The following is a 23948-nucleotide window of genomic DNA, read 5'->3' as shown; positions in this document are numbered from 1 at the left end:
ACATACACCTTCTTGAGAGTGTTTTGAGAACACCTGGTTTTAAATTGCTACAGTCATTAGACTCTGATAAGTTGAAAATTTTAACTTGAGGTTTTTGTTTTGTTTTGTTTTGTTTTGTTTCCTTAGGATTTCTTGAGACATTTTCCTTAATCATGTTGCCTGAGTCCTTGACCTGGGCTCAACACCCCAAACCCGGCCCTGATAATATTTCCAACCACATCCTGTGTCAGGCAGACCGTGTCAGTTCACCATATGCCCAATCTAAGGGCCAAAGAACTGGCTAAATCTCCCGCTGTTCCGGTCTATTCTGGACATTTACAAGCGCTCTGCTCTGCATCATCAGTATTTCCCATAGGAGAGGCTGGACTTTCCAATCAAGGCTTGGACACAGCTGAGATGAACACTTCCCTGATTATTATCAGCCATCCAACTTCACTATCGCTTGCAGATTTACATTGTTAAAATGTGCGCATCTGTGCCTTTGCTGAGAAAAATTGCCCCCAAAGTATGCAAAAAGTCTGCTACTTAGGAAAAGTTACTTGATACTAAAAACTGTAAGACCTTGGACTCAACAGAACATATTCTAGGAGGAAACGGGGACTGAGGATTGTTACGAGAGACCGATAGGGCCATAAGTTACCTTTAAGTGATCTCACTCATGGCATGTATATAGACAGTCACTGGAGGTTCATCACTGGTGAGGAGTTTTTTGGGTGTCCCTTTGAGCAGCATGAGGAATATTGCTTTTGTGAATCTGAGACCTTGGTCTTAGCCCCCTGCTGGCTCAGTGACTACCTATTATGGATTGAACTGTGTTCCCTCAAAATTCACGTGTTAATGCCCTAATATCCAATACAACTCCTAATTTAAAGGGATAATTAAGGTTAAATGAGATCATAAGAGTGAAACCTGGAATAATAGGACCACTGTACTTAGGAGACACACTAGGAATATATATTCAGGGCAAAAAGGCCATGGGAGATTTCATTAAGAAATAAGCCATCTGGGGATGCCTGGGTGGCTCAGTGGGTTAAGCAGCTACCTTTGGCTCAGGTCATGATCCCAGCATCCTGGGATCGAGTCCCACATCGGGCTCCTTGCTCGGCGGGGAGCCTGCTTCTCTCTCTGCCTCTGCCTGCCATTCTGTCTGCCTGTGCTCACTCTCTCTCCCTCTCTCTCTCTCTGACAAATAAATAAAATCTTAAGAAAGAAAGAAAGAAAGGAAGGAAGGAAGGAAGGAAGGAAGGAAGGAAGGAAGGAATAAATCAGCCATCTGTAAGCCAAGGAAAGAGGCCTCGGGAGAGGCCTATTGATTTTGGACTTCCAGTCCCAGAACTATGAGACATTACCTTTCCATAGCATTATGACAGCCCTAACAAACTAATTCAGGGAGCATAAAGGAAAGAAGGTAATCCAGGATAAACCCAAGAGACCTTTGCTTCCTCATCCCGAGCACTGCCTGTCCTCCCTGTGGCCACCCCAGAGCCGCTCGAATCCGGCATGTTCACCAGTAAGCCTGCCTGATTTCCTGTCCACGTGTCACTCTGCTCCTCCACAGGGCAGGACAGACACAAACCTCTCCCTTATGGCCAACGTGCATGCAGTGTGCGCTCTGTATTCCTGTCATAATGATACTTTTTAAGAATAAAATAAGGAATGGGAGTTTGCTACTATATTTGTATTTGAATTCACCTCTTGGGGCTCACGCATTCCCAAGAGGTGATTTGGAGACCTCGTTTCGGTCATAGAAGGAAGCCAGCCTGACCAGGACTAAGGTGCATCCATTGGACATCTTGGGAAATTTATTAGGTCCATAGGCCATAATAGGAGATGCCAGAAGGCCATCCTGGGGTGGAAAGGAGCTTGGCTTCAGAGCACTCTCTGGCAACTGAGAACTAGCTCTGCACTTACCAGGGAAAAAAGCCCAAGATATGCACAGACTTTGTGTCACATTAGAAAAAAAAGTATACACATACATATATGTATAAATGTGTGTGTATGTGTTATCTCATATATAGGCCAATCTATTGTCTTGGAAGAGAGCTTCTGGAAGGACATTCATATATAGGTTTTTATACACACACCACAGGAAAAGTAAGCAGGAATGAAAACTTTTGAGTTGTTTACCTTCTTATATCTGGAAGAGTTCTCGGGAAGAGAAATCATCTCTCTTCATGACGCTTACAGTTTATTTTATTTTCAAAGATAAAAGTTTGTTGTTATGTAGAAATTAGCCAAGAAAAATGGTTTGCAATGTCTGAAAGAGGGTTTGAATATTTTCTTAATGCCTTCAGGTTTCTTGGCCTCTCAGCTTAAATAGCTAAGCTACATTAAAAAAAAAGTTTTAAGCTATAAAACTGTACTCACTATGTGCACTTACTGTTTCCTCTTTTCCATTTAATGTGTCTTCTTATCCTCCTCCACCATATTTATACCCATCCTTCCCCACGTGAGCTCACACACACACACACACACACACACACACACCCCACATCTTCTCCCTTCACACCTCTTACGTCCTGTCAAACACATAACTGTTCATCTTGCATTGCCAAGAGCTTCTCAGAAGACAAAGCCCATCCTGATGGAAGAAATTAATTAGCTTAGTGAAATGGTGACGCTCACTGCCTCTGACTAATGTTTTTAAAGGGGGAGGAACAAAAGCTTATTTTTTTTTCATGAGATGGAAATGAACATTGGGCTTTTTTATTTTTTAAGATTTTATTTATTTATTTGACAGAGAGATAGGGAAAGAGCACAAGTAGGCAGAGCGGAAGGGAGAGGGAGAAGCAGGCCCTCTGTTCAGCAGGGACCCCGAAGTGGGGCTTGATTCCAGGACTCTGGAATTATGACCTGAGCTGAAGGCAGACACTTAACCGACTGAGCCATCCAGGTGCCCCCATTGTCTGGGCTTTTGTGCAGAGTCTGATGAGAGGAAGTCTCAGGCAAGAAGGAACACCAGCAAGCTTGGTGGTGGAAGTTGTAAAGGGTGCATTAAAAGATCCTCAAGATTTGGCAGTGGAGGATTCACAAGCAGCCTGAGGATGTGGATGAATGCATTTAAAATTTCTCTAATGAGAACCACTCTTCAGGCAGGTGTGGGTCAAGATAGCAGAATGCTCAGTGAAAGCCCCTGCCTTGCTAAGACAGGGCGGGTAGAGGTGAGGGGTGTAGGGGCGGACAGGGAAGGAGGGGAAATATTTTATGATAGATATAAGTTAATAAAATATTCAGAGAAGAGAAAAGCACCACAGTCGCTAATAGATATTGTTTACTTTGTTCAGAGACATACTGAAAGTGGTTTGAAAATCACTTAAAGTTCACGGACACCTCTAACTTTAAACTCACTAAACCCCTCAGTGTGGCTGTCACCATGGGGCGGAGTCTTCCTGTCTGGGTGGACAATGCGTGATTTGGAGACACAGTGAACCCTCCCCAGCATTTGGAGTCAGGAAGGCGGTGACATTCCATTGTCACGAGAATTAGTTCCTCAAAGACTCTGCTGCCCTAACATGACCTCCCGCAGGAATCCTTGATTGATGTGGAGTGCAAAGGGGCAACCTCCTGGAGAGCCAGGGGAGGAAAGGAAAAGTCTCAACTTCCAGTCCTTGCTCAAAGAGTAACTCAAAAGTTCAAGGCTTTTAATGTGCGAAGCGGATAAATTCTGGGTTCCCTTCTGGGTCTTGAAAAAATTGAAAGCACTTATTACTGTTTTGTCTCTTAATAGTGTTATCTGTATAAGGCCACTAATAATTTGCTTCCTCCTGAGCTGACCGGGTCAACTGAAATTTCAAATGAAGTGAACATGCTTAAGCCTACCCCACCCTTCCCGTAAAGATGGCCTCATCTGGGGGAACTCTATAAGGATCTCGTTCTCTGTAGGAGGTAAAGGAAACATGGCTGTTGAAATTTCGATCATCCTTGACTGACCTCAAAAGATACTTGAAATCATAGAAGGAAACCATTCTAAGAGTAAACCAGGGAAACTCTGGATTCAGCTATCATGTGAAAAATTATGTACTTTAATCTTAAACTAATTAAATGAGCTTATCTGGTAACCACCAAAATCTGACATTGAAAGATACAATCCTTTGCTCTTATCAGAAGTATCCAAAACATGAGCCACATTAACTATTACTAATGGGAAAATCTCAGTGCCATTATTATAATGTGAAAGGACTGGTGTTTTTGTTGCACAAGAGTTCTGCCCTGTGCCAGGTCTGTACATTTCAGTTTCGGAAACAACGTTTGCCATATATCCAAATATGAATAACCGTAGTTACTGTTTTAGCAAAGAAATGTGAATATAAACATCCTTTTCATTCTTTCTATTGGATGCCAGGAAGTAAAACCAAACGAAGAATCTGTCTCTTTCTTTCATTTTTTTTCTTTATGATGATGATAATCATATCAGTAAAGTGGTAATATTTTTCACATATTATGGTTAATACATGTATATATCTTGAGTTATTTGAAATGGATATGAACCACTGTGAAGATTTTCCTCTCTTGAAAATGCTATTGATTTCTCCCGCGTGATTGTTGTTTCTTCCCCTGCTCTTTCTGTCTTTCCCTTTCATCTCCTTTACCACTACTTAATGACTTTCCTGAGCTTTTTCATACATAGTCATACTTAGTTCTACTCCTCACATCCTATAATAATGTAGAGAATCTGGATTTATGTTACTTTTCTCTGAAGAGTATTGCATTGTGTTCTCTTATAATTAAATTACAAACAGATCACTTTGATCCTAGGATCTTAGCTATAGGCTTTGTTGGGATGAGTCTCTTTTAGTTTGCCTTAGTCAGAGGACATAACCCTCAGTTTGGGGACATGATTTTTACTCCTAGTAATGGCCCTTTTGGGTTTTCAGTAGAAAGCCCAAGGTGATTATTCTAACTCCAATCTCCCCAGATTTCAGACAGTGGCTTAAATCTTTGTTTAGCTCTCTAGCCTCCCAGCAGCTGCTTTCTGCTGGGTTCTTTGGACCATCACTTGGCATGTGAACAATCCTAGAGTCCTCCAGAGACTTGAGGGAATTGTTTTGCAGATTTGACACTCTCTCCTCTGAAACTGTTACTCTCTCAACCTCTCAGGACAGAACTCTGATTTTCCTGACCCCAGTACCACTGATTTTGACCTCTGTCCCAGATGGGCCATGTGACTGGAAGATCCCCTCAAGGGAATAGTCAGTTCAATGTAGAGCTCACCTGGTGTGTTTTCCTTCCTTTGAGGACAGTGTCCCTACCAATACTGCTTTTGGTTGCTCTCCAATGCTTTCAAACTATTGTTTTTGTATTTTGTCTAATATTATAATTGTTATCAGTAGGGGGTTTAGTTCAATCCAAAGCTATCCTTCCATTACCAGAATTGGAACCCCTACTTCTAATGTTAAAGAATAGAGCAGAGGTTATATTGAATCCTACCTGATGATCTGCCCTCAACCTGATTAGTTAGCAAATCGTTTTCTGTTTAATTTCCTGCATCATAAATATATAGTAAAATTCTCTTTTCCTAAAGCATCAATACAATGTATTGGACATAGGATGTAAGCAAGGTTAATTTAGCTACAAATGTTTTGATTCCTAGTATCCTTTTAATTGAAACTGATTTGCCTTTTAAAGGGAAACTTACCCCTGATTTCATATTTTATTTCTTTTTTTTTTTTAAAGATTTTATTTATTTTATTTGACAGAGAGAGATCACAAGTAGGCAGAGAGGCAGGCAGAGAGAGAGAGAGAGGAGGAGGAAGCAGGCTCCCTGCTGAGCAGAGAGCCCGATGCAGGACTCGATCCCAGGACCCTGAGATCATGACCTGAGCGAAAGGCAGCGGCTTAACCCACTGAGCCACCCAGGCACCCTGATTTCATATTTTCAAAGAGAGAATTGTACAATTTTGTTTCCATCTCTGGAAAATAGCTATAAGGAGCAAGAAGTGTAGAGGCACACATGTATATGAGACTACTGTGGGCTAATGATAAACTTTAAGAATAAATTTTATGGTAGTAAAATACACATAAAAATTTGCCATCTTAACCATTTTTAAGTGTGCCATTAAGTGGCATAAATTATCATCACTATCCATCCACAGACGTCTTCTCATCCACAAAATCGAAACTCAGAACCTTTTAAATGGTAGCTCCCCATTCCTCCAGCCCCTGACCACCACCATCCTACTTTCTGTCTCCATGAATGTGACAGCTCTAATATGCATACCTCACATAAGTGGAATCATACAGTATACGTTCCTTTGTGATTGGCTTATTTTGCATTAACATAATGTCCCGCCATTTTGTAGCATGTGTCAGAATCACCTTCCTTTTGAAGGCTTCCATTATGGATGTATGCTTTCTTTTGTTTGTCCACTCATTGGTCAATAGACACTAAGGTTTTGTTTCCATCTTTTAGTTATTGTGAATAATGTGCCTGTGAACACAAGTGTACCAATAACCCTTCTGGTTCTTGTTTTCAACTCTTATGGGTATACGCCCAGAAATGAAATTTCTGGATCATACGGTAATTCTATTTTTTTTTTAAAGGTGTATTCATTTATTTTAGAGAGAAAGAGAGGAAGAGCATGTGGTGGGGAGGGAGAGAAAGAATCTCAGGCAGACTCCCTGCTGAGCATGGAGCCCAACACGGGACTCAAGCTCATGATCCTGAGATCATGACGAGCCAAAACCAAAAGTTGGATGCTAAACTAACTGAGACACCCAAAGGTGCCTATTTTTAATTTCTTGAGGAACTGTTTATATTGCTTCCCACAGTGGCTGCCCCATTTTGCATTGCCACCAACAGTGCTTCACCAGCATTTGTTATTTCCTGTTCTGTTGATGGTAGCTATTGTAGTGGAGATGCAGTGATATCTCAGTGTGGCTGTGACTTACGTCCTCCTGAAATGATAAACACTTTGCTTAATTGCGTTACATTGTATGCTTAAAAGCATACTTTAATTACAAATACATATAAAGGTTATTAGTATGTACATGCTATAGGGGAAATATTTTGCATTTTAGAAAATCTAACAGCCAACTTTTTTTTTTTATTACCTGCTATGTGCCACACACTGTGTAAAATGTTTAGTATGTGACATTTTACTTTACCTTTGCTGTTACCATTGAGGTAGATACCATTATTTTATCTATTTTACATATGAGGAAACTGAGGTGAAGAATTCAGGTTCTTTCCCAGAGTCACACAGTTAAGAAATCAAAATCAAGCAGTTCAACTCCAAGATTCAAATGTTTGGACCAAAAAAGAATGTTAGTAAGATTGTAAGAGGAAACCTTGGCATCTCTTCATTTCACGTTTTTTGTTTGTTTGTGTGTGTGTATGTGTGTGTGTGTCTGTGTGTGTGTTTTAAACAGAGACTTGAATCCTAGATTTGGTCATGTCCCAGGACTCTTCATGAAGAATCTTAGCAAAGGACTTCTGTTCCCACCTCTGGGTAGTGAAGGGCCTGCCTGACAGCAGACACAGAGGAATGTCAAGTCACCAGTCTCTTCCCTTGTCAGGCAAGTTCATGGGAGAAGAAACACTCAAAGAATTAAGACTATGTTTTCATTTCTGCTAGTCTTCTGGGGAGTCCCTTTTTAAAAGTGAGCCTCGGAAACTGCATATTGTAAACCTCCTTCTCTGGGCCTAGCTATTCATGAGAATCAATAATTATAATTTTGTGTGGCTGTGGCCTAACCTCTTACCCACTCAAATTCTCTGTTTGGCTCTTTTCATTCTATTTATTCACATTCTGCTTGGCTCTTTTGTTTCTTTTATATTTTGTTCTTTTGAAGTGCTATAAAAAAACTAACCAGCTGATCCAAGATCACACAAATTCTATCATTGAAGCATAACCATAGGGTACATCATGCTAGAAATAGTTTGGCTAGGTATAGTGGCCTGCCCTCAAAGATTTGAAGCCAAGCAGTGATATAAAAGAAGGAATCAAATATGTTTTGCAAAATGTAGTGAAAAAGCCATGAGAACTCACCAGTAATAGTACCAAAGTGGGGTAGAACACCCCTTCCTCAACCATATCCAGTCTTTCCTTGTGAGTACAGAAGGAATGATGGGGATAAAGTGGAACTTTGAGTCCCCTGGACAAAAATCCTTTTTGACTTGGTTTTAAAAATCAGTATGTCCCGCAGCTTCCTTACCGTTGTCATTGTCACTTCCTTTAAGAAAGTGCTCACACTAGGAATTTTAAGTCTTTGTTTTGGTGTAATTTGGGCCCTTTGGGGTGCTTGGTAAGATATTCATTTATTAAAAACCTTTGCAATGTTCCAGGCACTGTTTTAGATGCTGAGAAGAACAGTTATCATATCAGAAGGGGAAACACAAAGAACAGGAATGCTTTTCATCCTGGTTTCAGGAAGAATAAGAACAATTCACAGAGCCAGGCTGCCAGGGAGCTGTTCTGAGACCAGAAATCTATTCAGGTATGTTGAAGACGTATCATTTGGTTGCTTTCTAAATAACAGGCATGTCTTGTGCTAAGCTTTCCCCCCAACTCTTGTCTTTGATTAATCTCTTTCTTGACTTCAGAGACTCTTTTTATTCATAATTTCTGCATGCTCATCACTTCTTGTCTCCGGGCTTCTGCATATTGATTTGAGTACAGCTTTTGCTGGTTGTTGTTGTTGTTGTTGTTGTTGTTGTTTTTCCTTCACCCAGAAATACCCTCAAGTGAATGTGGTGAGTTCAGTTTGGCTGTTGCATTCCCTACTCGTCACAGTGCTTATGCCATGACCCTCTTATACATTGCTGGCCAGTCTACATGGGTTAACTCTTGAGCCAGGTATCTCCTTCCATTCTGTTCTAATCAAGACTACTTGATAAGATATTCACTTACTATCTTAGGATTCACTCAGTAAGTTTTCCCTCTAAGGCCTGAGAAATAGGAGACACCTTGCAAAAAACACTGTAATTAAAAAGCACCTCAGTTCATTTTATTAAAATCTATAAATATCTAGCATCTAAAAAAGTGCATTGACCATAGTAAGTACACAATATGAAGCAATCAGCTCTTTACATCTGGAGGCACTGCACATATTTTCATCTTAATGCTACATGTGACAGACTTGATCTTTTATCAATTTTATAGTCTTATTTGAAAAACTTTTATATAAATTACAAATTTATATAAATTAAGGAAAAACTCAAATATTTTGATATACTATTACTTCATTGGTTTCCATAAAACCATACTGCATGGCAGCTACTGTGTTAGGCCATACAGTCAATGTTATTAATAAAGTTCCTTAAATTTTATGAAACTATTTATAGAATATAACTAGCTTTTATTTCTGAGGTTTTGAATACCCTGTACTAGAATTACTTCATTATTTCCCTTCCTCTATAAAATTGGTCATTTGACTCTGAATTTAGTTTGATATTATATTCAAAGCCCAATTTTTCCCATAAACTGTTATGAAAATTGTTATGATCTTATTGATTGCCCATGAAATAAAGATTATTCTAAGATTCTTTTAATCTTGCATGCAATGTTTTGACCACCTCTATAAATTTGCCTGTTATACAGCCATTGCATTGTAAAACTTATTGGGCGTTAAGTATACTTTCAAACATAGAATTGTATTGTGCTTGCAAAGAAATGTGAATGTCAAAAAAGTGCAATTCGCAATTATTTTTCACTTCCAGTCAGTGTTTCTGTCTCACTTTCAGAGGGGTAAGCTCTCATTCACTTTAAAATATTTCTTCAAAATCCTGTCATATTGGTTGCAGCCTGTCCTACTCATTTCCATCGCATTATCACCCTTTCCAACATTCTCCTTGATGTTACTGAGTGAATATTCACAAAATCATTTCCCTCTCCATTGACAATTTCACCCTCAGTTGCTTCACTTTTTCTTTGAGTAAGCAATTTTTTAAAAAAAATATTTTATTTACTTGACAGAAATCACAAGTAGGCGGAGAAGCAGGCAAGAGAGAGAGGAGGAAGCAGGCTCCCTGCAGAGCAGAGAGCCTGATGCGGGGCTCCATCCCAGGACCCCGGGATCATGACCTGAGCCGAAGGCAAAGGCCTCAACCCACTGAGCCACCCAGGCACCTCTGAGTAAGCTATTTTTAAAAGAGAATTATATCATGGAATCAAAGACCCAGAGAGATTCCTATTTTGCTTTGACAAAAACAGGAGTGCAGGAATGCGTTAATACATTAGTACACGGGGCGCCTGGGTGGCTCAGTGGGTTAAGCCGCTGCCTTCTGCTCAGGTCATGATCTCAGGGTCCTGGGATCGAGCCCCACATCGGACTCTCTGCTCAGCAGGGAGCCTGCTTCCTCCTCTCCCTCTCTGCCTGCCTCTCTGCCTGCTTGTGATCTCTGTCAAATAAATAAATAAAATCTTAAAAAAAAAAAAAAATACATCAGTACACAGACCTAACAGGTGTCGTTGCTATACGCATGCTCAGAAGCTTGAATCATTAAGGAACATTTGGGAAGATATTATCAGTGACCTGGAGATAAGATAGGTTAAAGCATAAATGAGCATGTACTCTATACTTCCCAATTGATGAAAACGGATTTAAGCTGAGGAGAATATTTGGAGGGCTTTAACTGGGATGTATGGGCCTGTGTGGCTTTTTAGATTAGGTAATAGAGCATCACATGTTTGCCAACAAAGTACTTTGTATGACATCCCTAAAATTTGGCCAGATTCTGTTATTAACATGACATAGATTAAATCTGTCAGTACTATCAATGACATCTGAGGAACAAATACTTCTTGAAGCCCTGAAGCAGAGATCAGTCTTCAGCTACTTAAAGGTAACCTAAAACATCAAAGTGTTAATAATGGGCACAGTGGCCGATTTGTCATTTTCTACATTTTTAGCAGAATACAAAAAGTGGTGAAGAGCTTATTAACATCAGATTTTTTTTGAACCAGATTTGAGAAAATTAAGCTTTTTGAGTGACAAATTTAAATAGAGCTTTGCATTAAATAAAGCATAGGTGGTTGTTTTGATAAGAGTATTCCTGAGTAATGGTTTTTTTTTTTTTTTTAAGATTTTATTTATTCATTTGAGAGAGAGAGCATGAGCAGGGGAGAGAGGCAGAGGGGAAAGCAGACACTCTGGTGAGCAGGAAGCACAACGTGGGTCTCGATTCCAGGACCCTGGGATCATGACCTGAGCTGCAGGCAGACACTTAACCATCTGAGCCACCCGGGGCCCCCTGAGTAATGGGTTTTATAGTGAAAAGATGGAGGCAAACACATAACACATGTATACACCATACCTTCATTTTTTAAAAGAAGGTGTGGTTGAAGCAATTGGTTTTAATTCTCCAATTATTTTCAGAGAGTTTCGAATTGTACTCACCAAGATAGCACAAATGCCTCAGAAAGATTTTTAGGTTTGGCCAGTGGCCACGTTCGTATTAGAACTAAACTCCAGACTCTTTTTTAGACTTTCTCATATTTTGCACATGTGCCCCTGTATGTTTCCACTCCACCTTCTGAGGCTTCTCAGTGAGTGGTGGATACTGCTTTTATTTATGCCTGCTTGAGGATAAGAAACGAGTTCTTGATTTCTAGTGTGCTTAAATAGGTTCACTGCTGCTTAACTGATTTTTACCTTTTTAAGTATAATGCCCTTCTGATAGGTTGAAATATTATTCAACTTACCAAACAATAGAACTTAGATGTAACAATGATATTTTATGTACTCATTCGAAGTCTGAAATCATTAGCTAAATTGTACCTTTAACCTAGTGGTCATGATCTTGGAGGACAGTTTAAGTTCTCTGAGGTCCTCAGTATGTATACTGGGAATTAAAATGTTATGTCCCACAGATTTTTTTTTTTTTATTGGAAAAGGGTTGAGAAGAGACAAAAGCTCTGTAAATACAGAATGATCATCATCATTTTTCACTGTATCTCAAGAAACACTGAATTCTGAACATAGTTGGGTTTGTGAAATTAATTTCTCTGAATCAACAGACAGCTACCTAAAAGAATAGGCCATTGGTCAGTTTTTATGCTAAATGGGCAAAATCTCCTTGGCCTCCTGAGAACTTGCTCCTACAGTAAGACCGAAGAACCTTATTACACTTCAATAATAAAAAGCATGCACGATTCTTTAAGGATGTAGACAAGGCTTTATGTTATATTTATTTATTTTCCAGCTTGTATAAACTGGATGTAGAAGCATAAACATAGTACATTTCTACCATCTTCAACAAAAATATAACCAATATGTACAATTATTGTATTAAAAATACAAAAGGGATACAGACTCCACCAATGTCTTTCTAAAAGACATACAGGTACAAGTAGTATCAAAAGTATGAGGAAATCACCAGTTAATTGTACATTCTGCACTTGACATCACAGAGCGAACTGAGATTAGCAGTCCTATGTTCTACAATTACTTAATGCTTAGATAACATTTGTGCAACTTGTGGTAGAGCTAGATTTCTGTCTTTCTATCTGCACATGAGGTCCATAGCCTATATAATAAAACTGGCAAATGATGCATATTACATGTAAAATTACAAATGCATAATTGACAATGTAATATATAAGCAAGTAGACAAATGCCATGATACAGAAGATTTATTAAATAAAGCACTGACATCAGTTGATACAGTGAAAAAACACTGCAATTTGACTTTTTAAAATTTGAAGCTATTTACGTTTATCTACTGATCAATATGATCAGCTGAATTTAATGGAAAAAAAATCCAAGACCAGCAGTTCCTCACATTTGAGTACTACTCGGATTGGCAGCCTTCACTTTTCCGGAGTCTGTGCAAAAACAACACAAAAATAGAGTGGAGGGGTCATTTCAGTCATTATAGGGTTAATAGCAGCTGTGAGCAGGTGGTTGCTACACGTAGGCCTTCTCTATCTGCGTCCATAAAGCCACTTACAGGTTAGTCCTTGGTGACTAACCGGCCTTGCAAAGGCTGGCATATCTCATCAGGTTGATCTTTTGTTCTTTTGTCATGGTAAAGGCTTGTTTATTCCCTAATGCCAATTCATTGAAGGGAGGCTGTCTTGAAAGAGCAGTATGAACAGCTGGCATCAGCTCCAATATCCCAAGCTGCTTTCACTGCAATGCTATCCAGTTATGAACGTTTCTCTTTTTAAAAACGAACGAACAACAACAAAATCCCTAGAACTAATTTAACAGAAATCAAAGAAACATAACTTAAAACAACGGGGTTTGCCATCCATCTCAATGGAGCAGGACACGCCCTCACATGACACCATCCTGCACTCCATAAGGCTCAGACACAGGACACAAGAGTCCCATTTCCCTCCCCTGGCCATGTGCAAACAGTTTTACAGAAGAACCCCACCCACTGGGGAAGGAGTGGATGAGGTGTCTTGGTATCTAAGTAATTGGCTAACATCTTATACTTCCAGGATAGGGCACTTCATGGGTGAGGCCAGAAGGACACAGGAAGTCAGGGTCGCAAGCCAGGTCTTCCCTCTTCTTGCTGGGACCACACCCTGTCCGGCATATTTGGTTTTTCAGAAACCCAGGCTGGCAACCCTACTCAAAGGTTCAAAATAATACTGTAATCATTAAATGGATATAACATTTACTCTCTGAACAAAATCTTTAAATCCATTTCTTAAAAAAAAAAAAAAAAAAGACATTGTAAACAAGTGGACAAAGCACTGTACTCAAAGGATTTCATTGTTTTTCTTTGTCTTCCTTAATGGGTTAAAGGCCCCAAGTAGTTCAATGGCTAGCTTTTCTCATTATCCCAATGAGACCAAGTGCTAGGACTGGATTGAAATCTAAAAGGAAGTTTTAAAAAAATCCTTCCAGGCATTGAGAAGTACAGCCAGAGTGAATCATCTTGTTGTGATGATCTTGGAATTGGGAATGATACTGTGTGATGTGGCAGGCAGCAACAGTGGGAGCTCGAAGACTGCTGCACTGTGCATTTCAAGCAACAAAGTCTGAAAAGTGCCAGGGCAATTTCTTCACAGTATTTCACATGCAAAGGGGAAAGGAAGAAGGGGAGAAGAAGCCCCATGCTGCTTTTAAGGCAGGGAAGGAGGCAAACTGGTCCACTGGCCTCAGAATGTGAGTTCCAAGGCTCCGCTGCTAGGGACGTCTTCTTGTGCTCTCCTTTTAAAGGTGGCTAACTCTGGATCCAGAAAAAGCCTGTGCCTCAAACAGCAGATACCTGTTCATCTTCTGCAAACATAACCAGGAAAGAGAGAAAGAAGCATCAGTGAGCAAGCGAGTCATTCCTTGTGCTGGAGAGAACACATTCACTGATAGGTTAAATAAAAATACTGCAGCTCTTTCTTTAGTATAACTCACCTAAGCAATGATTAATAATAGACTTAAAAAATACATAGGATTCATACCTTTAAATATATACACACAATATAGAATAGGAACATTCTTGATTAAATTTATTGAAAATTACGTAATAGCAGCATGTGACTTTAAACAATATACACTCACGTCTAGAAGGATATATAATAAAATGTAAATAATAGCTGCATGTGGTAGGATTAGAATTAATTTTCTTTTGTCTTTTTTTTCCAGAATGATTATTTGCATAAAATAAGTTAAACTTAAAAAAATAACGGGAGGTGATGATCTTGGTCATCCTCATTTCAGCATGATCAGGTAGGTCAATGGAAGACAAAAACCTTTTAGAGAACGTCTGTTTCTTCATGGACTTCCATCTGAACTCATTAAAAGCCCAAATATAACATTTCCACATAGAACTCTTGACTGTCAGTAAAGAAATCTAGTCATGTACACACTTCATGAAAAGTGCTCCCCTCTGCAATCTCTGGTATTTCTTAAGACATTTATAAACAAACATAAAACCCTCAAACACTTGAAAGCTTTGACCCTAAATTTGGACCTCTCAATATAAACTGTTCTTTGTGTATTAAGAAAACCAGTGCCTTGGAAAGCTTATAGCAGGCAGCATAAGGACCACAGCTAACGTTATGGTTTTAAGAATGCATATGTACCATCCTCCTCGGTGGAAAACCCTGGAGACTGATACGGGGCGAGGCGTGGGTCACACTCGTTGGGTTTATGCCACTGCGGTTTGCTCACGGGCCTGCCGCCGGCCGGGTGCCCATGTGCCTGCGGGACCGGCGAAGGCCCGGCTGTGTCCGTGGGTCGGGCAACCATCCGAGATCTCTGAAGTGCCACATTGTAGTCTGGAGGTTTCCTGGCTGGATGGGAATGGCCTTCTGGAAAGTCAGTGATGGGGATTCCAATGTAGCCGGGAGGGGTGGGTGGGGGCTCTCGATACCTGCCCTCCTTCCGCACTGTGGTAAAGACAGGGTGCCAGCCATTAAACATTTTGTGGAGAACAGTTCATGCCCCTGATGTTTATGATGACGTGTACAAGTAATTACTGAGACAGCAAACACAGTGGAATCACAGATGTGATCTTGTGTGGTATGAGATAGCGGTGGGGGATATGGTAGGCAAGGGAACGGGTATTAACCGGACCAAATATTCACCATGTTTATCTCTATGTGGTGAAATGATCAGTGAGAGAAGCAACTAAGCAATCTGTTATCTTGAAGCAGAATCTTTAAAACCCTGTATTTAACTATAAAATAGTCATAAGGTTAACTAACACCTAACCCTTGGGTTTACTGGAAAGATTAAGCAAAGAGAAAACAGGAAAGGTACCAAGTACTATGCCCAGAATATGTTAGTAGTGTCTGGTGAATGTTGCTTCCTTCCTTCTTTCCCGGTCCCAAGGTCAAGGTGGGCTAGTCCATCTTTGCTGGGCACTCACCCAGCATTACCCTTGTCAGGCAGAAAACCAATCTTAGGTTACTTTCAGGTCTTGGACCTCACTTTGAAAAACAGAGAACTAAATTTGGAAAAGTAGTACCAAAAAAGATGCAAATTTTAAAAACTTTATACGGTATGTATTTCTCTTAAAATCCTTTTATTAATGTTCATGACCTAGAACACGAGACCTGTAAAGGCAAGTAAATAAAAAGTTTTATTTTCTTGAACTTCACAGACTCAATTTTTCGGAATGTCACAAACTTCGTACAGTGCAAACCCCAACCTGCCAGATCCCTAGGCCGAGGCTCTTCTGCATCCTGTTATCTCTCAGGGCCCTCTCCCTTGTTCTACAGCATGCAGAGAGGATTTGCTTAGTGCCCAATTAGTCTGCATAACCAACAGTGGAAGATTTATATATGCAAAGTGTAAAGTTCTAAATACATTTCGAGGGAACAATACAGAATAATAAAACATTTAAAACAGGTTCAAGGGAAGAAAATTCTTCCTTTAGAAAGAATGGGCATCCTTCCTCATAAATTGGGCTTAAAGGACAAGAGAATATCCATAATGATAATCTACTGATCTTGATTGACAGAACTTACTGAATTTTTAGAATGTTGGAATAGATCTGTATGTACTTAACCACAGAAGCTGGGCTCTTAACTACTCTTCATTTCAAAATCCTGAACACACCGCTAATTCAGAAGCTCTATACAACAACGGGTGGGGCAAAATGAGGAAAAGCAGCACGTACACATAACTTTACTTTGGAAACAAGGTAGATTTGACAGAGTTCTCTAATGAGCTTACCAATGAGTCCCTTTGCGGTACTCGATGTCACAGCAATGTGGGCCGGCATGGGAACAGGTTTGGTTTCTTCTGTGGTCACAGAGGTCATGCTGCTGCTTTCAGCCTCAATGGAAACATCTTTCCCGCCCCTTCGCTTGATCGTGCCTGTGTCACCTTCCGAGTCTTCTCCCCAGTATCCTGTGGAAGATGCCCAGCTTGCCCGGGATTGGGCTTGTTCAAGACTCTCTCTACTTTGACTTTGCCTGTTGTACTTTGTGCTATGATCGGAAAACATAATTTGGTCCATATGGCTGCTTGAGGCCCATAACCCTGCAGGATCCCCTGAATAATCAAAGTGAGTGTGCCCGAATGGAAGTGTCTCCCAGCTTCTCTGGTGCTGGATGGTCTGTATGTTATCATGTGAGCCACTGGAGCACGACGTCCAGCTCCCACGGCCACTGTCGGCAGCATCAAGTGAAGCACGGTCACCTTGGTCTTGGGAAAGTTCCTCTGTGCTTGGAGAAGAAATTACTGTAGCTGTAGCATATAAGCCTCGGTTCTCGGACATTGGTGCATAGGACCTAAGTGGTCGAAAGAAATAAAAAGGAAGAAAAAGTACAAGATTGTTAACTAAGAAAGCTAGGATATAAAACCAAAGTACTTTTTCTTCCCCCTAGAAAGGTCACTTTTTTCATCCTAGGAAGAGGATGCTATATCCACTTTACTCACCTTGTCATTACCAAAAATTAAATCCGGTGGGAAAAGAACCACCTGCTTATAATAAAGGAACACTTTCTTATGGGGTTAAAGGCTGGCTCAACATACCCTGACTTCAGGGAGGCAGCTTCTACAAAGGATCTGGGATATGTCCTAAAGCCACCCTCTGTCTTTAGCAGAGAACAATGGTCTTCTAATAAAGAATAAACCTAATTTGGGGGCATCTGGGTGGCTCAGTGGGTTAAAGCCTCTGCCTTCAGCTCAGGTCATGACCCTGGGATCGAGCCCCGCATCGGGCTCTCTGCTCAGCAGGGAGCCTGCTTCCTCTTCTCTCTCCCTCTCTCTCTCTCTGATCTCTGTTAAATAAATAAATCTTAAAAAAAAAAAAAAAATAAACCTAATTTGAAAGGCTGTGTGTACAACAGAAATAGCATGGCATTTAGTAATCTAGAAATTGTGAAAATTAGAACTGGGATGGGAGCATTTCTTAGGCACTTTGTAAAATAATAGAAATTTACATCAGGAGTAAAGGACCCATTTTTAAAGGATGGAAGAAGAAATGTACAAGAATACGAAAGAAAAGCTGCTTACCCTAAGCTGTACTGATCTGGTTCGATCAGCGTCCGCCTTTCCATCCTACCCACACCGAGGTTTGTTTCCACGATGCTGACAGAATGCCTCTGGCGCCGCTCATCGTGCACGGAGTCAAAGGAAGAGTTGCTGACAATACTGGATCGGGAAGAAATTTCACTGTGACCAGAATCTGAAAAATTATCCACAGTACCACTGGGAGCCAACGTGTAGCCTGCATGGGAAATACAACCATATTGGTTAGACACTGTGGGTTTACAACATAAAACTGAAGTCTACTAAACAGAAGCAAAACCAAAATATAGTCAAAGATAGCACCGTTGAAGTATGTGTGTGGGGGGGGGGGGTGGGGGGGACAACACTTGCCTTGTGGAGACCAGGCGACCGATATAAGGTAAACTTCTATTCAAATGAAATTTTAACATACTTATTAGAAGATTAAGGAGGAAAAAAGAGAAACAGTGTTATGTGAGCCAGGAAATGTTGCAGAAATCAGGGCACTACCTGACCATTCTTAGTTGCTTTAAGTATAAATTACACTACTATTTGTCTATATAAAAAGAAACTGAGGAATAACTATGATCAAATTTAAAAGTTTTTTTTCCCCCCAAACTGCAAAGTCAGTTTGGGAAAACCTTCGATGAAGTTATAAATTTTCTGAACTTTGGAGTAAGTCAACTGGAAGTATCTATATTAGAATTTTAAGGTGGTGACACATAAGAATAATACCTGAAGAAAACCTCTTTGGTTTGCAAAAAAAATTTTGGTTTTTCAGTATTAATATATTAGATGAATCACATAAAAGCCAATTGTTTTGAAGGATGTAATGTGCAAAATCTCCATTTTTCTCCCTAGATCATCACAATGTCTAAACAGATGTCCCAAAGGACATTTTTTGGCCCAAAGGAACCTTAACTCTCCTTTGTTGCTAAAAATAATCTTGGAAGTCACAAAGGAAGAGACACTTGTCTTGATATTTTTAATGAAAAAAAATTCAAGTCTTCTTTCTCAGTACTCATTTTTTTAAACATTACTATAGATCTCATGTTACCTTAAAATGCTGGTTTCATATGATTATATGGATGCAGTGCGAATTTTTCAGTGCCACTTACTTAATACAATTAAATCTAGAACACATAAAGGCTGCTAATTTACTCTCTAAATAGTACTTCCCATCCTTTCAGTAGCTTGGTAATTCCTGATTTATTTTTTAAAGGTTGCACAGGTCTTGATAAGGTTTAATGTGTTCATCTATGAGAAGTCTTTTTATAAACCACACTGGAAGTTCTGACAGACAAGATGTAAAGCCTTCGCTAAAAAACATCTCAAAAAAATCATCACTCGGATGGAGCACTTGACATTTGGAGGAATTCTCCCACTTTCCTTAACTAATAATGAGGAAATTCCTCTCTTTCCCACCCAGTTTTTGGTTCTATTAACCCCACCTATCCCATAGGTCCGTGGTGCATTGTTATTCTTGTTACTGTTCTCACTTCCAAGAGAAGAGGAGGAACTGGTTAAGTCCAGCTGCCCGGAGCCAAAAGATCTCAGCTGATTGCCACTGCCACCTAACAACAGGATGAGAAAAGAATTTAGATGTATCCATTGAACAAGGACAGTAGAGACTGATACCCACACAAAACGCACAGATGTCTGAAATATCTAAAAAGCAAAGCTGAAAAGGTATTTGTCATGTCAGTGAAATCTAATAATTTATTAATCTTTTTGGCCTTCCTCCAGAGAAAACTGTCTTGGCCATTTCTGACTGACTTCCCCCCATTCAGTTCCAGGGGAGGAGGAGAGAGTAACTCGGGGGTTATGCAGCAGAAAGTGACTGTTATTGTAATCTCAGAAAACATTAACGTAACGGAGAGAGTTGGCCTAAAATTTAATCTCTTTTAAAATAGTGACCCCCAAAAAAAGATAATCAAGACCCGTGTTAATACGATGAAAAAATAAATCAGGAAGATACTGGTTTTTCTTATATGTTTAAAGCCCTCTACACTGTAATTATTGTTATATAATCATATTTGGTTAGAACAACTTTTGGCATAAAAAGAATTACTTCCATACTAACAATAAAAATCTTAAATGTATGTTTTAAAAGGCCTTGTATACTTTAACACTACTTACTAGAAATATGATATTAAAAAACACCAAACTTCTTCTAAATTTATACAATGAGGGGAAAAAAGCTCCTTGGACATTACATAGTAGATCATTTTAAAGGACTCTAACATCAAAAACGTTGGAATATGTAACTCTGGCATTTATTATAGCTGAAATGTTATAGATCACTATTCAGGAAAACAGTAAGTAATTCAGTTCTACCTTTCCTTGGAGAACTTTGTGGAGAAGTGGGAGGAGAAGAAAGCTGTGAAGACGCATTTGATATAGTATCTTCTGCTTGTTTTTTATGACGCTCCAGACTTCCTTCTTCAGACAAAGAAAGAATTTTCTTTAAAGCTTGTGGAGAGTTTATGCCTATAAAAGAAAGAAATATGTATTTTCAAGGCAAAAAAGAAATAACATTAATAACTAAAATCTTTTTTAAGATTTAACATTAGATTCAGTTTCAATGTATTTATCACCTCAACAGTCTTTGTACTTACCATGGTATAAACAGTAAGCTTGCAGAAGGCACATGATACCTGTAATGTGGTTTCTGATTGCTATCTGCTGGAGAGCTAGAAATAGACTGTTTTTGGTATTTTACTCTAGATTCTAAATCTTAAAAGTAATCACCATCTTTATTCAACAATATATTAAATAATGAAGAGGAAAAAAACACAATTTGAAAATATTAGAATTTAGGATGAAAGTGATACAGCTAAGAATATTTATTATTAGTATTCAAGTTTGAGTATTTTGTTGAACTCAAACAGGTATTTTGGTACTGCTGGATATGTGAGCTCAGGAGAAGTGGGAATGATGGGAGAAAACGAAGGAGCCAAGACCTAAACAAAAGCAGTAAGAAAAGTGAATTAAGAACATTCTAAGGAAGTCCACACAGTTAATATTTGATCAAATAAGTATGTGAAAGAGAAGGTAGAAGGAGACACATGAAAGTGCCCCGTGTCACAGAAATCAGAGGAGTGATCCAGTGCCAAGTGCAGGATCAAGTAAGGTGAATGTAGAAGGAAGAGGATTACATATACCAATAGGAGGTGATTTTCCTCCCGAAAAATTATTTTTAGAAATAAGATACATTAAAATATTTTACAAAGCCTCTAGTATTCCTATGAGGCACTCTCAATTACCTATTTTAAACAACAAAGAGATACTTGGAAAGGCATAATAGCCTGACACTACCTTGATCAATGCTAGTCTTAATGTTCTTAGACTTAAGAGAATCCATTAAGAAGGAGGCAGTAAAATTCAACAAAGATTCAATCCTCCATTTCACGTCATGTAAACATTTGATCTTGGTTTTAATACAGTTTTTTAAAGCCACTTTTAAAGCAATATTTTATTTACATGTATAGATGCTAATATAACCAAGATGCACAAAAATGTTAGCTACACTTAAACTATATGAATAAATAGTTTTGATTTGGGAAAGAATTCCAAGGCCAGCATTATACACAGACTCAAAAAGTGCTTTATACTCAGGCACACCTACACATTTGGCCAATAGGCTATATGTAGCTAAAAGAAAGACTGATAAACTCCTATGTAAGAAATTCAGTGTAAAGGAGGAAATAGAAGTCCAGTTGCAGGGGATTTAGGAATACAGAAATATCAATAAGATTGTGGACAAATAAACATGTACCTCGGTTTGTGACAAGGAGAGCAATACAAATATTTCAAAGGGGAAATATCAAGTAAAGGTGTTCTTTTGTCACTCCTCCCCAAATTCAACAAATGGCATACTTGCTGATCAGGAAGAAAGGGCCAAAGACAGATTATGAAGGACATACTTTAAGACTCTTGCTCACCTCATAAGGATAGGTTGTCATTGGGCAGGAAATGCATCAGTGACCGAGTACCTTTTTTATCTAAGTAAACTCTTAAGTTTTTTCTTAAATTTCTTCCCTTTTATTGTTTCTTTTCACATATATGTTTGAAAAAGAACCCATACACTTTATGAAATATAATTCTGTTTTACCATTTACATAAAGGGACTAAACTTCTATTTTAATGGGAAAGATGAAGCATGATTTGGCCACTTAACGTTCAGGAATTAACTGTATTTCCCTCTCAAGTTACAAGAATCAGTGATTCAACAAAATAGAATTCATGTCCAGACAAATCATTTCACTTAAAAATATTCTGCCTAAATTCTAGCAATTCATTGATCATAAGGCCAAACTAGTTTAAATAATGTATATGGACAAAGCAACTTTTGTTCTCATCAGAAATTAATAAAAGCAAAATTTTCCCATCCCCCCATGACAAATGAGCATGATTAAATGTAAAACTCTTTACTTTTGCTGGTGGAAGGGACTTTGTAAGTTAAAGTTTCACCTGGTGAACACTAATTTTTTTTAAGAGGTAACACTCAGAGATACAGAGTTTATTCAAGGTAAGGGTTTTTTCCTAATCTGGAAAACATGACACTGAATAGCCTCAAAAGAAGATATAGTTTTAATCACCTACCAAAAGGTGGGAGATCCTTTACGGGTACTTTCTTTCGTGAAGGATAAAGGGACACAGCGGGAACCTGCAGTCCTTGGTTGATTTTATGCTGGGGCTGTGGCTGCTGGGGCTGTGCTTGGACTTGTGCTTTCTGCTGCGACCCTGCCCTTGGAGCCACTGGGGAGGTCTCAGATTTGACAGGCTTTTTGTCACCAGGATTCTTAGGCACTGTTCATTGTTTGGTTTGAAAACAGAACAACAAATTTCAGAGGTTAGTAACCATACACAAGTTTAGAACTGCAGGAGTATCTTCTACACTTAACAACAATGAAATGTATCTCTTATCTTTTTTCCTATTGCCTGTATAAGAGACAGAAATGGGGGTGGGGGAGGACTCAGCTACAGAAAATCATAAAGGCATGACAGGACAAAGATCCTTTACAAAACCAGCTCTCAAAGGATGATTATACTACTAAATACTACCACATTAAGATAAAAATAGAAAAGTATGGGGAGTCTAATGTGTTTTGTGTATGTACAGAAAGAGCATGAATAAATGATAAAAGCTATGGCAGGAAAATTGTTAGGAATTCCTTGACATACATGAGCTTAGTTTTTATTTAATAAATGGTATTAACTGTAAGCTTGTTACTACCAAATTCTCTCTCCTTTGGGAAGAATGATCTATAATAACTAGCAGCAACTAATACTGTTGGAATATTGTGCTGAGTATAAACTTCCATGGCATATAGAAGGCAAACCAATTTAGTAGGGCAATGAAATTCTGTATGTGTAATATATTAATAGTTGAAACAACTCAGTGACATAGATATACTTCCTCCATTTTACACATAAAGAAGCTAAGGATTAGGCAGCTCAAATAGTTTGCCCAAGGTGACACTGCTATTTTGCGGAACAAACAGAATTTGAACTCAAATCAATCTCTGACTCTAGAGAACAAACTCTTCACCCTGACACACCATGTTTCATAGCGTCCTGGGAAAATCTAATAACCTGAATCCTCTCCAGTCATCTAACAGTTAAAGTCTTTATAAAAGGTGTCTTCAGACCTGCCCATAAAAGACCCAAAAGTGTCCTAAGTAAAAATGCCTCTATCTCACAAAAATGCAGATGCAAGTAAACGGAGGGCTGTCCCCACTTCCAGCCCGGCCAGATTTTTAAAGGCTGTGGAGCTGCACCTTCGGCTGAGCTGTGGCTCATGGTGCAGCAGAGTTACGGCGGGATGTGGCAGGTGAACTCAGTGCTGGCTGCTGTCCAGGCTGAGGGTCTAAAAGGCAGCCCGCATGCCTCAGGACAGGCCCCCCCCCGACAAGGTAGGCCCCTCAGCCCTCTCGGGCTGCCCTTCAGTCTGGAAGCATCTTTGTGAGAAAAAGGAATGCAACCTAAACAGCAGGCACCATAAGTCAGTCTCTGATGTCGCCCTCCTGACACTAACCTGGTCAAGACACAAGGCCCAGCCCAGGACAGTACGGCACGGTATCAACACCAGC

The 23948-nt window shown here is 39.4% G+C and overlaps 1 protein-coding gene across 17 annotated transcripts in view; it reads right to left on the bottom strand.

Moving 5' to 3' along the window:
- Positions 1 to 12095: 12095 nt before the first annotated feature.
- Positions 12096 to 23948, bottom strand: part of RAPGEF2 (Rap guanine nucleotide exchange factor 2) — a 239962-nt gene continuing 228109 nt past the window's right edge. For 9 of the 17 annotated variants that reach the window (XM_013048272.2, XM_013048270.2, XM_013048271.2 and 6 more), the window contains 7 exons: positions 22459 to 22665; positions 20191 to 20343; positions 19305 to 19427; positions 17860 to 18073; positions 16573 to 17132; positions 14976 to 15281; positions 12096 to 14175 (listed from right to left, as the gene is read on the bottom strand). In XM_013048272.2, coding sequence (XP_012903726.2) covers positions 14150 to 14175; positions 14976 to 15281; positions 16573 to 17132; positions 17860 to 18073; positions 19305 to 19427; positions 20191 to 20343; positions 22459 to 22665 — 1589 coding nt within the window. In that variant the 3' untranslated portion in view covers positions 12096 to 14149. The remainder of the gene's footprint in view (positions 14176 to 14975; positions 15282 to 16572; positions 17133 to 17859; positions 18074 to 19304; positions 19428 to 20190; positions 20344 to 22458; positions 22666 to 23948) is intronic. The other 8 variants (XM_013048276.2, XM_013048277.2, XM_045086578.1 and 5 more) reach the window with 2 other exon arrangements.

This window comes from Mustela putorius, unplaced genomic scaffold, assembly GCF_011764305.1.
Source record: "Mustela putorius furo isolate JIRA1106 unplaced genomic scaffold, ASM1176430v1.1 tig00000056_pilon_pilon_pilon, whole genome shotgun sequence".
Classification (NCBI taxonomy): domain Eukaryota; kingdom Metazoa; phylum Chordata; class Mammalia; order Carnivora; family Mustelidae; genus Mustela; species Mustela putorius.
This window is presented reverse-complemented; position numbering and strand designations above follow the sequence as displayed.